This window comes from Trichoderma citrinoviride (assembly GCF_003025115.1).
Source record: "Trichoderma citrinoviride strain TUCIM 6016 unplaced genomic scaffold BBK36scaffold_4, whole genome shotgun sequence".
Lineage (NCBI taxonomy): Eukaryota > Fungi > Ascomycota > Sordariomycetes > Hypocreales > Hypocreaceae > Trichoderma > Trichoderma citrinoviride.
Genome location: NW_020194712.1, coordinates 1623851 through 1638617, shown reverse-complemented (window position 1 = coordinate 1638617; position 14767 = coordinate 1623851). Strand labels below are relative to the sequence as shown.

Here is a 14767-nt window from a genome sequence, read left to right as displayed (position 1 = left end):
TGGAATTACATGGAAGAAAACAACAAGCTCCCCACCCGTTGGCCGGCAAAATCCCTTACCTAGGCGTCGTAATAGCGTGACGTCGTTGCGTGCTTGTGCCAGGAACCTTTGCGTCAAGCTCCGATAAGATAGGCAAACTGCTCCAGCATCGATCCAGGGTTCGTCGCGGCGATATGCCTGATTCTGCGTTGTCTATTTGCCGCTGAAGACGAGAGGGAATGGCTTTGTAATAATTCAGAGAGGATAACGGCAGTGATGCGCCTCGGGGGCTGATCTGCCGAATCCTTGCTATTTCTCTCTCTTTTCCTCTCTCTCTCCCCTCTTTTCTCTTCTCCTTCTTTCTCATCTCTTGACCTCTGAATGCCCTCCGTCTGACAGTTCACACACCTACACCTCGGACCGCAGATTGAATTGTGCCCATCTCGCGCCTCCAAACATGGCCAAGGTGTAAGTTCACCCTCCATAAACTGCCGCCTCTAGCTCTCTTCTCTCCCGCCATCATCTGCCTCGCCACCTTGTCACACCCCCCAGTTCGTCCGTCTGCAATCATGTGGCGTACACAAGCGAATCAAGGCCAACTGCATCGCAACTCTGCCCCGCGTCTCACCCAGAGACTACACTGAACAAATCAAGCACAGATCCAGCAGATGCTATTCGTATCCCTGAGGCTGCAAAAAAAAGCACGCCCGTCAGATTCGAGACATCCATCACTAACACTGTGGACTCATACACACAGGCCGGCGACCGAGCCTGAGAAGATGGCCAACGAGTCGACGCCGTTGATCCAGACAGTGCGAGTAGGGCCTCCGCGCAGGAGATATCGTCACCACACGCTTCGCCGCTTCTGCAACATTGCCTGCGCCAGCCTGCTGCTCTGTGGCTTCGCGTCCTTTGCCCTGCATTCTCTGTACATCTGGCCCTCTGGACAGGAACATCGCCACCGTCATCCTCACCACGGCCACCACGGACACCACGGACACCCCGGCCACGGGGGTAAGCACCTTAGCCACGAGGATCTGCAGGCCATCCTGCTCGACACACCTTCTGCGGAAAAGGCTGAGGAATGGAGCCGCTATTACACGGCTGGAGCTCATCTTGCCGGAAAGAACTACTCACAGGTACGTCAAGGCGGTTCAGAGGGACTCGGGTTCAAGACTAGGTAGTCCAGAGGTTGAGAAGCTGTACCGGATATGCAGAGCCACTTTGTGCATACTAACGCCAGTGAACTCTAGGCCGAATGGACCAAGGACAGGTGGGAGGAATGGGGCATTCAGTCCAGCATCGTCGCCTATGATGTCTACATCAACTATCCCGTCGACCACAGCGTCTCCTTGCTGGAAAAGTCGAGCGACGCCAAGTCCTGGGACATCGCGTTCAAGGCCTCTCTGACTGAAGATGTTCTTGAAGAGGACCCGACTACCGCTGCCAAGGACAGGATTCCGACGTTCCACGGCTACTCTGCCAGCGGCAACGTCACCGGCTCGTTTGTCTACGTCAACTACGGAACCTACCGAGATTTCGAAGATTTGGTTGAGGCTGGCATTGACCTCGAGGGAAAGATTGCCATTGCCAAGTACGGAGGCATCTTCAGAGGCCTCAAGGTCAAGCGTGCCCAGGAACTCGGCATGGTTGGTGTCCTCATCTACAGTGATCCCGGCGATGATGGCGAGATTACCGAGGAAAACGGCTACGCTACCTATCCAGAAGGCCCTGCTCGTCACCCCAGCAGCGTACAGCGCGGGAGCGTCCAGTTCCTCAGTTCGCGCCCTGGCGATCCGTGAGCATCTCCACCATTCCTGACTTTTGAACTTGTCTAGTCGAGCTAACCATTCTTGCAGAACAACCCCTGGCTACCCTTCAAAGCCTGGTGTCCCTCGTGCACCGGCTGATGAAACCACTCCGTCAATTCCCTCCATTCCCATCTCTTATACCGATGCCTTGCCGCTGCTCAAGGCGCTCAATGGCCACGGCCCTCGAGCCAGCGACCTGAACAAGTGGTGGAACAGAAAGCTCGGCTTGGGCTACAAGGGCGTTGACTACAACATTGGACCCTCACCCAAGGACGTCGTCATCAACCTCTACAACGAGCAGGAATATGTCATCGCGCCCCAATGGGACGTAATTGGCATCATCAACGGCACCATTCCCAACGAAGTCATCATTGTCGGCAACCACCGAGATGCTTGGATCGTCGGCGGTGCGTCTGATCCCAACAGCGGCTCGGCCGTCTTGAACGAGGCCGTTCGAAGCATTGGAAAGGCCTTGGAAGCTGGCTGGAAGCCTCTCCGAACCATTGTCTTTGCCAGCTGGGATGGAGAGGAGTATGGCCTGATTGGAAGCACGGAATGGGTTGAAGAGTATCTGCCTTGGATCACCGATGCCAACGTGGCATACGTCAACGTCGATGGAGGTGCTTCCGGACCGCGATTCTCCGCCGCAGCAGCGCCTCTTTTGAACCAAGTCCTTCGAGACGCCACCCATCTCGTTCCATCGCCCAACCAGACTGTTGCTGGCCAGACCGTGGGAGACGTATGGGACGGTAAGATCAGCACCATGGGCTCTGGAAGCGACTTCACTGCTTTCCAGGATTATGCCGGTGTTCCTAGTCTCGACGTGGGATTCGGCGGAAACGGCAGTGGCCCTGTGTATCACTACCACAGCAACTACGACAGCTTCCATTGGATGAGCGAGTTTGCCGACCCCGGCTTCGTCTACCACCGAACCATGGCCCAGGTCCTTGGCGTTCTCATTGGAGAGCTTGCCGACCGGGTGGTCATTCCCTTTGGAGCGACCGAGTACGCAGACGCCCTGGACAGCTATCTCGACAAGGTTGAGGCCAAGCTGCAGCCTGACGATGCCGAATTGGCCACTGATGATGAGATCTTTGCCGTTCGAGGCAGCATCTCCTCTAAGGAAGTCATCGGGAGCCAAGACGCCTTTGAAGCCAGCCTGAAGAAGATTCGACACTCAATTTCTGAATTCAGGGAGAAGGCAGTCAAGCTGGATGAGCGTGCGGCCTGGGCGAGAGAAAAGCTCGAGAAAGGTCTCCCCTGGTGGGCCATAATCAGCAAAACCAGACTCGGCTTCGCCATTATCAAAGTGAACCGCCAATACAAGTACATTGAGCGACAGTTTGTGTTTGAGGGAGGCCTGGACAACCGAAGCTGGTTCAAGCACGTTGTCTTTGCTCCAGGCTTGTGGACGGGCTATGCTGGTGGTATGTTCTTCTCTACTCCTATCCCTTTCTTTCTCTCAATCTTCCATCCGCCTACTTGTTGATGATAATGCTGACAATGCCTTGTAGCTGTGTATCCCGGCCTCGTCGAAAGCATCGACGCCAAGAACTACAGCAATGGTCTCAAGTGGGCCGAGATTATCAAGCACGCCGTCGACAAGGCCACAAAGAGCATTTCTTAGGCAATTCCTCTCAAGAGAAGGACAGGCGGCCAAGCTATACCAATAGTATTTAGGGAGTGGAACATCATATGCTTGCATACTGTTCAATGCCCTGTATTTCATTGCTATTATTACTCCAAAAATGAGTGTTGCTTTTGCGATTAAATGCTTCCCTTCGTCTTGACCATTATCGAGTCCTGAAAATGCCAATCATCTTCGTTCAATATCAGACTCTTTACCTGAACGAACAAAAGTGCTCTTTTCATCCAATGTGTAACTCATATCCACTCATATCCTCCTCAAACTCCATCTCCGCCATCACGACTTCCCCGTCCCCCATGTCCGCCCTCCTCGCTGCCCTCAAAGCCAACTCCTTCCGAGACCCCCGCCTCTTCTTGCTTCTGTCCCCTGAAAAGCATCTCAACCCGTTCAGCAAGCGTAGGCTTGACGCGCGGCTTCTGGGGAGGAGACACGGGTACTACTATCTGCTTAGTCTGCGTCCTCTCTACCGCCGCCGGGACGGGAAGCGAAGCCCGCTTCTTGAGCGGCTTGGAGGGGAGGCCGATTTGGCGGTGGCGGCGGATGACGACGGCGTCGATGATCCATGAGGAGCAGAAGAGGGAGCTATTTCCATTGTTCACCCACATCAGCAATCAGTGCATCAAGGAGTACCACCACCCCACCATCCTCAACTGAGGTATGATGATATTGAGGGAAAAAAAAAAAACTTACAATTCCAGACACGCAAGACCGGCAATGGCATAAAACGTCGAAACGTGGCTCTCGTGAAGAGGATGATGCTGCTGCTCTTCCTCATGCTCAGGAGCAGGAGCAGGAGGAACGTGGTGGCCGACGCCGCGCTGCGCGACGAGGGCCGAGGTGTGCGAGACGAGGATGGAGCCGGAGACGGTCCAGGCGACGAAGATGGCAAAGTCGAGCGCGAGGGTGACCCAGTACCTGAAGGCGCGGGGGGACGAGAATTGGGCGACGATGAGCCAGATTGTGAGGCCGACGGAGATGACAGACTTTTTTTGATGTACACAGGTTATGGTTAGAGTTTTTTTCCTTCTACTGTCGTATTTTTCAAAGGATGTCTGGATGAAGTTGGGGGAGTGGTGAGGTTGGGGGTTGTGGAGGTGAGACGGAGAAGGAGGAGGAGAAGGAGGAGGAGGAAGAAGAAGACGAAACTTACAATGACTATCATGACAATGGAAAGGTCCTGCAAGAAGCGGAACCCTTCCAAAGCATGGATCGAAAGGAAAAGCACCGCGAGCCCAACGACGAGCTGGAACACGCGCATCCAGATCCACAGCTTGGGATACTCTGGGATATGCTCCTGGCCACGAGGCCGTTCAGAGGCATCCATTCTGGCAACCTTTTCTATTGTACGCAAAAAAAATAGCAGAGAAAAAGGTATCTCTCCGTACCAAATTTCAAGCACGAGAGCTCTAGCAATGCGGAAAAGAGAAAAGAGCCAAGAGGAAGACAGATGGATCTCCGGGGATCTCGTTTGTCTTTAAAAGAACTTTCGTCCCATGGTTGGGGGGATACATACTTCACACACAAAGACACAAAGAGCACAGAAACACGAAATCTCTTCACACACGAAATGGGACGAGTTTGCTGCATGTCTCGCTCGCCCTGCGTTACACGCGAGAGACACACATACATACGAAGTTACAGTGGCACGGCACATCAGACGGCAAAGAGAGATGCCGCCCTGGCGTCCACGTTCCCACTCCTTGTCTTGAGTTGCGGCGAATCGGTAGATGGAAATGTCTGGGTTCGTGCACAAAGGTGTCTTACTTCTATAAAGTACCATGCGTACTTTTGTAAGACTCCCCCCTTTTTTTCTTCTTCTTCTCCTTCTTCTTCTTTTTCTTTCTTCCTCTCTCTCTCTCTCTTTCTTTGATTGCGAGCTCGACCACCAGATGGGAACGGAAGGATCCTGCCGACTGCCGAAACACGATACGCAGCCATCCATGTAAAGTTTCCGGTCCAAAGGCAGCGAGCCGTTCAGTCGTTGCAATTTTCTTTCTTTTGGTAGAAGAGAGGAGGGGAGGAGGATTTGCTTTCTACACGCTTCCTCTTCCCTCCCTTGTGTGTGATTGATCAGACGGTGTGTGCTGGTAAATCACGGCAAATGAACCCTTGATCTGTGTAGCCCCCCGATGGGCTCAGGGAGCTTTGTGTGGGCTTTTGTGCTTCCCCTTGAGCCGATTTTGTCTGACATGACGAAAGCAAGTTTTCTCTCTCTCCCTCTCCCGCTCTCTCGTCCACGTTAGATCTTAGGCGGTGTAATGTAGTCGTGGCATCATATGTTTTTTCATTTTTTCATTTAGCCTCTTGGGTTCTATTTTCTACTAGATATCTACAATTGGTAATCAAACAATGCAGTCCCAGAGTGCTCTTTCTAGGCTCTACTTCCATCGATTCTCTCACACACCAGTCTAGAACTTGTACACCTGCTCAGCAGTGTAGCCAAGTTCCTTCAGAGCGCCCGTCAGCTCGCCCTGATCCTTGGGGCTCGTCTTGGGGCCCGAAATGGCCTTCATCAGGCCAGGAGGGCCGCACACAAAGACCTTGATGTTCTCGCTCTTGGGCTCGGGCAGGACCTGCTTCAGCAGGTCCTTGGAGATGAAGCCGCCGCCGCCGACCCAGTCCTTGGGCGGCTTGTCCAGGGTGTAGAAGGCGCGGAAGCGCTGCGGGTACGTGTTCTCCAGCTCGTCGAACTTGTGCTTGAGCAGGATGTCCTCCTTGGTGACGTTTCCGAAGACGAGGGTGACCTTGGTCTTGTCGTTGGGGTTCTTGAAGATGGCGCGCACGAGCTGGTACATGGGGGTGATGCCGGTGCCGCCGGCAATGAGGGCGATGTGCTCGTGCTTGTTCTCGGTCCAAGGGTACTTGGGGAGAGGGCCCTTGACGGCCAGCGAGTCGCCGACCTTGAGGCTGTGGATGTGGGTGCTCATGGGGCCGTTGGGGTACTTCTTGACCAGAAGGTCAATGAAGCCCCTGTCGTCTACGATTGGGGGCATCTCATATCAGCGTCTCAATCTAAAAGGAGCAGCAGCAGCATCATCTTTCTCTGCGCATACCTTCGTCGCTGATGGGGGTGTAAGGCCTCAGAGTGGCCTTTTCAGCATCGGGGGCCTTGAACTTGGTCAGGACGGCACTGGCAATGTGCAGGCCAGAAACCTGATCCTTCTCCGGCAGGTCGAATCGGACCCTCTTGGTGTTGTGGTTCACGTCCTCAATCTCAGAGACCTTGAGAGAGAGGAAGCCCTGGTCGCCGCCGGTGAAGGCCTTGGGAGCAGCCACGCCAAGAGCCTCCTTGGCCTTGCTCTCAGCCTTGCCGGCGGCGGGTGAGCCGCTCAGGAAGTAATAGCCCGCACCGAGCACGCCGACGGCACCGGCGCCGTAGAGCAGCGTGTTGGAGTTGCCCTTGGCGCCAGACTCGGTGGCATAGCGGCGCGCATGCTAGAGAGAAGAGCGAGAGAGCACAGTCAGCTTGTCTGCAGCGGCAATTGGGAAGGGGGGGGGGGGGTTGAGACTCCGTATAGAGAGAGATGGAGAAGTCATTGACTCGGGTTCTTGGACGTACCATCTTGAGCGGCTGAGCCGCGCGGAAGGCAGATCTGGCAAACATGGTGGAAGACGTAGTCCTCAGAGAGTGATTGGGATCTGTAGGGGTCGGATTGGCCTGAGCAGACGCCTTGGGTTCTCAGGAAGCAAAGAGATCAAAGGACTGGATGAGACAAATCAGACCAGAAGCCAAAAACCGGCGCTGGTTGATTTCCGAGCATTGGAAAGCAAATGACGGCATCGGCCACGTGATTGGCCCGTTGCCGCCGTCCACTTTTCGTCGTCCAAAACCTGTCATCTATCTCCGAAGCTTTGCTCCCACCATCCTCCGATCAGATACTTTATCGGCCTTTGGAGATGCTATTCTCACCATCTTTGAATGTTCTTCTCTAGAAGGAAACACAGCAAGCATTGGATGAGTGTGCGTAACTGCCACTCTAACGGCATCTTACCAGAGCCAGTAGGAAAGGCAGAAAAAGCCTCCAAGCACCAGGAACCAGGAACCAGGCGCCATGTGCTCCAAGCCGGGTTTGTCCCAAAGTGGAAGAGGAGGAATGGTTACATCATACCTGCAACTGACTGTATGTACAGTATAGCAGAGCACCCAATGACACCGCTTCTGTTCGGCCAATCATCTTCGTCTGCTCAAGGATATCGAATCGGTGTATGGTCCAAGTTCATGTCTTGTTTATGATGACTTCATCAAGGAAGCACTTGAAACTGCTCGCGACCGATAACCTTCAGGGCCCGGATACCTACCGTGAGAACAGTGGCAATGACCTTGGACTGAAGAGATGAGAGACTTCTCAGTTCTTGCGACAAGATTTACAGATAATGATGAGCATCAATATCTCGCTGAGCTACAGAAGAAGACAACACAAACAGGCTCTTTTGCTTGGGTCAAATGTTTTCTTCGTTTTGATTACATCCAACAACTCAGCCCTTGCCCCCCAGCAACCCACGCGCAATGCTATATAACAGCCATCCCGCCGTATCATGTCCCTTCCTTTTCATCCATGCAGAAAGCAGAGCCAAGCCATGCTCAAATACGAACCGCAACAACATATACTAGTAAACAAACCCTAAACAACGAAGAAGAAAAAACATGCCCAGCCTATGAGAGTTCATAGGAGTTATCATCTAATCATGGCGTCGCTCCAAGGCGCTTTCTCTCTTCTCACTCCCCTCTCCCCATTGCCACAGAATTCGTTCATCTCCTCCGAGCCATGAAGAGCGCAGTAGACCACCTTTTTTATCCCATTAGAATCTTGACTGTCCGGGATGCACCAGGCCTTCTGCATGTAACGTTATGGTGGCGACTTTCCAAGGTAAAGCCGCCTCTCCGCCAACTTATGTCGCTGTGCAGCTTGGATGTACTTGGATATCCGTTATTACTATGAGGACCTTGGCCCGTCTATCGCGTCCCAGGTTCTTGATATCTCCAAGCACGTGGGAAAGATGAGAGTAAGCGTTTGTACATCTGGCTCGAAATTGAGTACCTGCTCCATTAGTGTAATCTGCTCTAGACTGTTCATCATCGCTCCGTATCCACCGTCTGGCCCGACCCCTGGGTATCTGTTGGTTTCTCGTTGGGCTTGTCTTGTGCCGTCGCCAAGGCAGAATCTGACTTGGTCTCCGCGTCCTGGCTCGCTCTTCTCGGCGATTCAGACTCCAAAAGTTGGTTTATTGTAGGAGTGCTCATCTGGCTTCCTCCCCTTTGTCCGTGATAGTGAACCACTTGAGGCGGGGCTTGGCCAGCTTGAATGCCAAGCTGCTCCGTGGGATAGGGGTTGAGGTCCTTGCTCGAGGTTGAGAACATGGAGACAACTGGCTGGTGATAGCCGTTGGTGGAATTGCTCTGTGTGGGAGTGTGGCCAGACTGGCTGCCATGTTCTGGCTGGGTAGGAGTGCCGGCATCGTTGGGGGATCCCGACGCGTCGATGAGGGCTCCAGTGAGGCTGTTCATGCCGCCTTCAATGTCGCGGAGCAGCCGGACATATTCCTCTGGGACCAAACCACTCTCCTGTGTTTTTGGATCCTCTGCAACCAGCCAGCCCTGGCCATGGCGATATGACACCCAGATGATTTGGCCTTCCACCAATGGCAGCTCGTTCTCATTCTCTCGCTCAAAGTCGAACAAGGCCACGGCCTTACCGTGGAATTCTTCATCGGGAGATGTGATTGTGAACTGATAATCGCGTGAATAGCGTGACTGATCACCTTCTGGTCCTCCCGGTGAGGACGAGCTATCGGAGTGATCGGAATCGTAGCCGTCCACGCCATGGCCAAGTTGCTGCGTATACTGATATGCGTGGCTATGATGCGCCTGATCGGGCGGATAGGTCACGAGCTCACCGCCGGGCCCGTTTGCTTCGCCTCCATGGCTCACGTAGTACCGCTCACTTCCATCTCCACCAATGCCCAGGTAGTAGCTCTGGCTGTCGTCGTAGCTGGAACTGATGAGGGAGCCCCTGTCGTGGTCACGACCAGTGCGCCCCCTATGCGTATTGAGAGCCGACGAAGTCGACTTGTGCTTGCGGTGTCTCGTGGAGACGACGGGGCTCTGTAAGTCTTCGTCTTCGCTGTAAGGAGGACCGTCTCCAAATTGGATCGGCGGTAGATCGTGGGCCCGGCTGAAGGAGTCCGGAGCCCATGAGTCCCACGGCATCTTTTGGTCCCACGAGACGGACGGCTCGGAAAGCCGCCTGCTCTCGCTCATTGGCGTCGTCAGGCCGGATGGCGGCCCCGAGGGCTCGGGCGGCGGGCCGTAGTGCATAGGGTGCATGACGGGATATGCGAAGTCGCGCACCTGCGTGTAGGCCAGGCTCGAGGGAAACATGGGGAACACGTGCGACTGAGGCCGCGATCGGGTGGGCAGCGATCCGGCAATCGAGTATTGCGACAGTCTGTTCTTGGACGCATACGACAGCGGGCGGGACAGAGTGCTGTGGCGGGACGAGGTAGAGGTCGAGGTCAGAGGCACCGGGCCAGAGTCGATTGCGTCCGACAAGGGCGAGGCCAGGTCCGCCGGGGACGCTGATGCGGAGGGCGACTTGATGGACATTGTTGCGGTCGCGGTCATCCCTCCCCAGGCGAGTCTATCTCGAGGTTGTATGTAGGTAGATATGTATGTATGATGCTGCCAGGATGGCTCGGCGCCGGTTGGACAGCTCTCGTTAGCACCACGCCTCGGCTTGTGAATAAGCCAGCTTCAGCAGCAGCAGCCGCCACCACGCCGTGTTATCCAGGTCTCTGGTCCAGCGCAACGCTCAGAGGCTGGCGATGTCCGTTCGACTGTCCGGCCGTCTGTCCGTCTGTCCGTCTGTCTGCGAGGGCGTCGGTTTGCTTTGCAGCAGACAGCAGAGCGAGTTTCGGTCAGCAGAGTGATCGGCCTTGCGGAGGTGGGAGGCTCTGAAAACCCTAATCTGAGACAGGCGGTCGCCGGTGTGTCAGGGCAGGGTTGTTGCAGAAGAGGCTTCGAGGGAGGCTAGCGGTGATACTGAAGGGATGCTGGCCCTGAGCAGCGGCAACCCCCTGCGCCGGCGGCGGGTTCTTGGAACGCTGGAGGCGGGAGGAGGCTCTGAGAGAGGACGACAGATGGTGAGAGCGAAGGCGAGAGTGCGAATGCGGGACGACGAGAATATGATGGTAAGGCCAACAGAGTTGGTCAGTTCAGTTGTTGTAGAATCAAACAGGTCCAACGATGGCGGCCACAAAAAGTATGGGCCAGGTAATTGGTACTCCAGGTACTGCCCAGGTACTCGTACTTCCGGCGTCTGTTGTTAGTGGCGAACCGCTGTCAAAGGCCCGGCCTGCTGGGTTCAATGTTGCTGCCACTGATTCGACAGACGGCCCTGGAGCCAGCGCGTCAGGCCCTATTTCTACTGGCCGAGCCGCAGAAGCCCAGCGAGTCAGCGCCTGGAGCTCGATCCAATGGCCTGGCGGTTTGCCTGTAAAGAATCGCTGGAATAGTCTGCCTGGATGGCGGCTGATGGGGCTGAGCTGAATGGGGATCCGGTAGCGCCAGATTCGAGAGAGCGGCAAGGCAGTTTGAATCTGGTTGCGCCGTGGGATGGCGTACTTTTGTTAGGATGTTGTGCATGAAATCCCCGTCTCCAGTCCAAGTTTGATTTTCCAGGCGGGGTGATGAGGTTGAGGTTGAACGAGGGCGGAGACTGAGGAACAAAGGCTGAATACCAGTGATAATGATAATGGATACTCAAGGGAAAGCAGCAGCCTAGTACGATTTTGATTTTAACGACGAACAGAAATCATAACAAGCCACCCTTTGACGGACATCCGTATGCTGCCGAGCAGTTGAGCAGTCGGCTCTGTTATACGACTGTGTCGGCATGGCCTGGACGCTGCTGCTCGGCGCACATTTCATCATCAACTACGTCAAATCCAGCATTGTCAATCTGCCGAGAGAAGGCATTAGCATCTGAATGAGATATTTCAGTTAGATTAAGCCATCACACGGCAGAGAAATGCGACATCAGTCCAGTGTTATGCGGAACCAGTGACTTGAAACTACATGTTGCAAAGATCCTGCCGCCAGCTCTGCTTCTTGGAAGACTGGTCAATTTTGAGGTACCCCAGCTGTACTTCCAACAATACACCGCACCACTTCTCTCATTAATGCCATTCACTACCTACTTCGTGCCATCACTCGTTTACCTCTGCTCTTAAGAGATTATTACCATCTGAAGGATACTTGGCACCGTTCCTTCCAGCACTCCGACGACGAGACGGGCGATGGACATCTGCCAAATCCGTGCCAACCGCATGTCTGGGTTGGCCTTCAGACCCCACATGGGGGCTCTGAACCCCAACCTGGCCCAGGCTCATACCTTACGAATCGATTGGGGATCAGAAGCAATTTCGTTTCTGTGTCTGATATCCGCTGGTCAGACAAGCCTCTGGCTTCGTCGGATTTTTGCGATGTCAAGGTCGGCCGTCGTTCTGAGGCTATTAGTGCCTACGTACTAACAAGATCCGGCGGATTTCAAGGCGAGCAAGATCTCCTCGACGCAGAGATGAGGCATTGATTGAGTCGTCCCGTTGCTCTGAATGCCCGATCTATAAGTATTGATTTACAAAGCTCTGCCTGGCACGCACAGAGGCTTGAGAGGCACTCATCTAGCCCCATCTCCGCACACGGGAGTGACAGTTGCACAACATTGCTTCACCAAGAGGATCCATGATGCCATCATATGCAGGAATACTCGTACATTCAGGCGGCTCATCTGTGCTGGGCGCAAGAATAGATTAAAATAAGATGAATGAGACGGGATATGCTTCGTAGTGGTAAGCTCTGAGCTCAAGATGCAAGATGCAAGACGCCACAACAGACCAAAACCTCATTTCCCATCTTCTCTTATTAAGAGAGACGGAAGACGCCTTCTTTGCCTTTCAGCACACATGGAAGAACTGCTTTCTATTTTTGGAACCCGGCGACCGACAGGGGCCGTCGAGGCAAAGCGCTGATTGGCGCATGTGCAAGCTTCGTCTGTTTCAGGTTATGCGGGTGCTCGGACGGCCAATCACGAGGCTCTGAAAGGTCTGCAGTGGGGCACTCGCTCAGCGAACCAAATTTCGCGAGCATGCCGTGCAAACCAGCGATGGGCGAGCCAAGTCGGCCAAGGTTGCACCAGGAAATGCGCTCTGGGCTTGTTCCATCTTGTCTTCTTCTGTGTGCTTCGTAGTAGTTTTCTTGTCTGGAAGAGCTCGGAGAGCGGAGGTCACGTAACGACTTGCTTTCCAGAACAAGGTTTCGGCGCCGACGAGGTTCCTGCGCCGCTCACATGGAGCTCGTTGCGAATCTTATCGGGGACGTTGCATTTCACGTCCATCTGAAACCGAGCCAAGTGCAAAGTACCTCAAAGTCCTGGTACAACCTTGAAGTGCGTCGCGTGGCTTAGTCAGGTCGGCCACTGGCCGCATTACATAATGTCATGGGGATCTGCGGGCTTATCCGACGTTTAGCCCTCATCGCGTCAACAAAGTCCCGCCTCCAAGCTTTTCCTTCACCTCACAGCTTTTGACCAAAGCTTCATCAATATTATTGCTCCAGGCTGGAGCGAAATTGTCCAACCCTGGCACTGCGCACATTTTGCATTGATCAATCAATGGCTGCTGCTGGACGCATGCATCTGCATACCCGTGGCGATTGATCGTATCAAAGGTAGGAAAGAACCCTGAACAACATCCTCTGCCCTCTTTCTTCCGTGATGAAACTTTTATTGGAGCTGTCTGAGCTGTTGCTCTGATGAGAAACTTTAATTACTTAATATACGATTCTAGCTGATGAAGAAATTTTTGTTCCGATCATGATGATGATGATGCCCGTCAAACTTGCGACCATTGCTGACGCTGTGTGATCAGGGTACAAGGCCATACGCACAGCCAGGAGCTTGAGAATGCACCGTATCTCGTCGTGCAGCAACTGCGTTACTTCGTCTCCCGGATAGATTGTTGCCCAACATGGAGGCTGCGAACGACACAACAACGGCCCATACCGGGTCGTCAAACGAGACTGCTGGAGATTACAAGCTTAGGTTCTGCACTGTCTGCGCCAGCAATCAAAACAGGTCAGCCCCCAAATCGCAAGGGACCCATCGCATCAGCTTCCTAACATGACTCCAGATCCATGGAAGCTCATCTCCGACTCTCGCAAGCCAACTATCCCGTGATATCCTTTGGCACGGGCTCTCTCGTCCGGCTTCCGGGCCCGACCATTACCCAGCCGAACGTGTATCAGTTTAACAAGACGTCGTACGATAGTATGTACAAGGAGCTGGAGGCCAAGGACCCTAGGCTGTACCGCAACAACGGTATCTTGAACATGCTGGGAAGAAATAGAGGCGTGAAATGGGGTCCCGAGCGCTGGCAAGATTGGCCCGTTGGCGTGCCCCGACTGCAGCACAGCAGCGACAAAGGCAGCGAGGGCACCGAAGGCGGTGTCGTCGACGTAGTTTTCACCTGCGAGGAGCGATGCTGGGATGCCGTCATTGACGATCTTCTCAACCGCGGCTCTCCGCTGAACCGACCCGTGCACGTGATCAACGTTGATATCAAAGACAACCACGAGGAAGCGCACATTGGCGGGCAGGGCATCCTTGACCTCGCCAACTCTCTCAATGCCGCCGCCGCAGAAGAGCGAGGCACGGTTGGGCATGCCGCCTTTGACAGTGGAAGCGCAGCTGCTCGGGCCAGCTTTGACGAGCGAGTGCCAGAGATCATTGCGGCCTGGCAGGAACGGTGGCCTAATCTGCCCTCGACCTGGACTCTGGCGTGGTTCTAAGTGGAGATGGGATACGATTCTCGTGGCACGGTTTTGTTTCTTATGACGGCTTCTGACGACCGAGGTTCATCTTGATTTTGGCGCGGCGTTTTGGCGATTGGAATAGAGTGATTGACTCACTGTTGATTTTGTTTCAAGAATACATTCTGGAGGACATCAATCCGGGAGTACGCCGGCTTGGCCGAGATATGAAATCCTCCAACTTCTTCACGAGTACATGGTCCATCCTTGGTTTTGATCGCCCATGACAACACTAGGCACAGCTATGCGTCGATGTTGTTGCCTAGGCTCAAATTGACTGCTGCGGCCCTGCTGCGTGTAGTACCACCCCACGAAGCTCTACTTGAAGCTGTATGCTTGAGGACACAACCATCGGCTGCCAACGCACGACGTGAAAACGGAGTAGCGCTAGGCTTTCCCGTTTCACCTAGCAATTCCCAACGGCAAAGAACCAGGTGCGGCGTTTTGATCCACGGGACGGGAAAA

The 14767-nt window shown here is 54.2% G+C and overlaps 5 protein-coding genes across 5 annotated transcripts; 2 read left to right on the top strand and 3 right to left on the bottom strand.

Annotated features, from left to right (window-relative positions):
- Positions 1-758: 758 nt before the first annotated feature.
- On the top strand, positions 759-3417 carry BBK36DRAFT_49722 (Zn-dependent exopeptidase; the record flags this gene model as incomplete). Its single annotated transcript, XM_024898160.1, has 4 exons — positions 759-1118; positions 1233-1777; positions 1839-3217; positions 3305-3417. 4 exons carry the CDS (start codon positions 759-761, stop codon positions 3415-3417), a joined length of 2397 nt encoding a protein of 798 aa, XP_024751589.1.
- A 278-nt stretch (positions 3418-3695) lies between these two features.
- BBK36DRAFT_1167524 (hypothetical protein) lies at positions 3696-4762 on the bottom strand (the record flags this gene model as incomplete). The annotated part of the gene is made up of 3 exons (XM_024895055.1): positions 3696-4020; positions 4129-4421; positions 4589-4762. 3 exons carry the CDS (start codon positions 4760-4762, stop codon positions 3696-3698), a joined length of 792 nt encoding a protein of 263 aa, XP_024751588.1.
- Positions 4763-5844: 1082 nt separating this feature from the next.
- Positions 5845-7046, bottom strand: BBK36DRAFT_1134888 (ferredoxin reductase-like protein; the record flags this gene model as incomplete). The annotated part of the gene is made up of 3 exons (XM_024892456.1): positions 6998-7046; positions 6492-6873; positions 5845-6415 (listed from the first exon to the last, which is right to left on the bottom strand). The coding sequence occupies exons 1-3, from the start codon at positions 7040-7042 to the stop codon at positions 5847-5849; spliced, it is 996 nt and encodes a 331-aa protein (XP_024751587.1). The 5' UTR covers positions 7043-7046.
- Positions 7047-8512: 1466 nt separating this feature from the next.
- Positions 8513-9697, bottom strand: BBK36DRAFT_1113966 (hypothetical protein; the record flags this gene model as incomplete). Its single annotated transcript, XM_024889968.1, has 1 exon — positions 8513-9697. One exon carries the CDS (start codon positions 9695-9697, stop codon positions 8513-8515), a length of 1185 nt encoding a protein of 394 aa, XP_024751586.1.
- A 3764-nt stretch (positions 9698-13461) lies between these two features.
- On the top strand, positions 13462-14281 carry BBK36DRAFT_1167521 (Ssu72-like protein; the record flags this gene model as incomplete). The annotated part of the gene is made up of 2 exons (XM_024895054.1): positions 13462-13568; positions 13624-14281. The coding sequence occupies 2 exons, from the start codon at positions 13462-13464 to the stop codon at positions 14279-14281; spliced, it is 765 nt and encodes a 254-aa protein (XP_024751585.1).
- Positions 14282-14767: the final 486 nt, after the last annotated feature.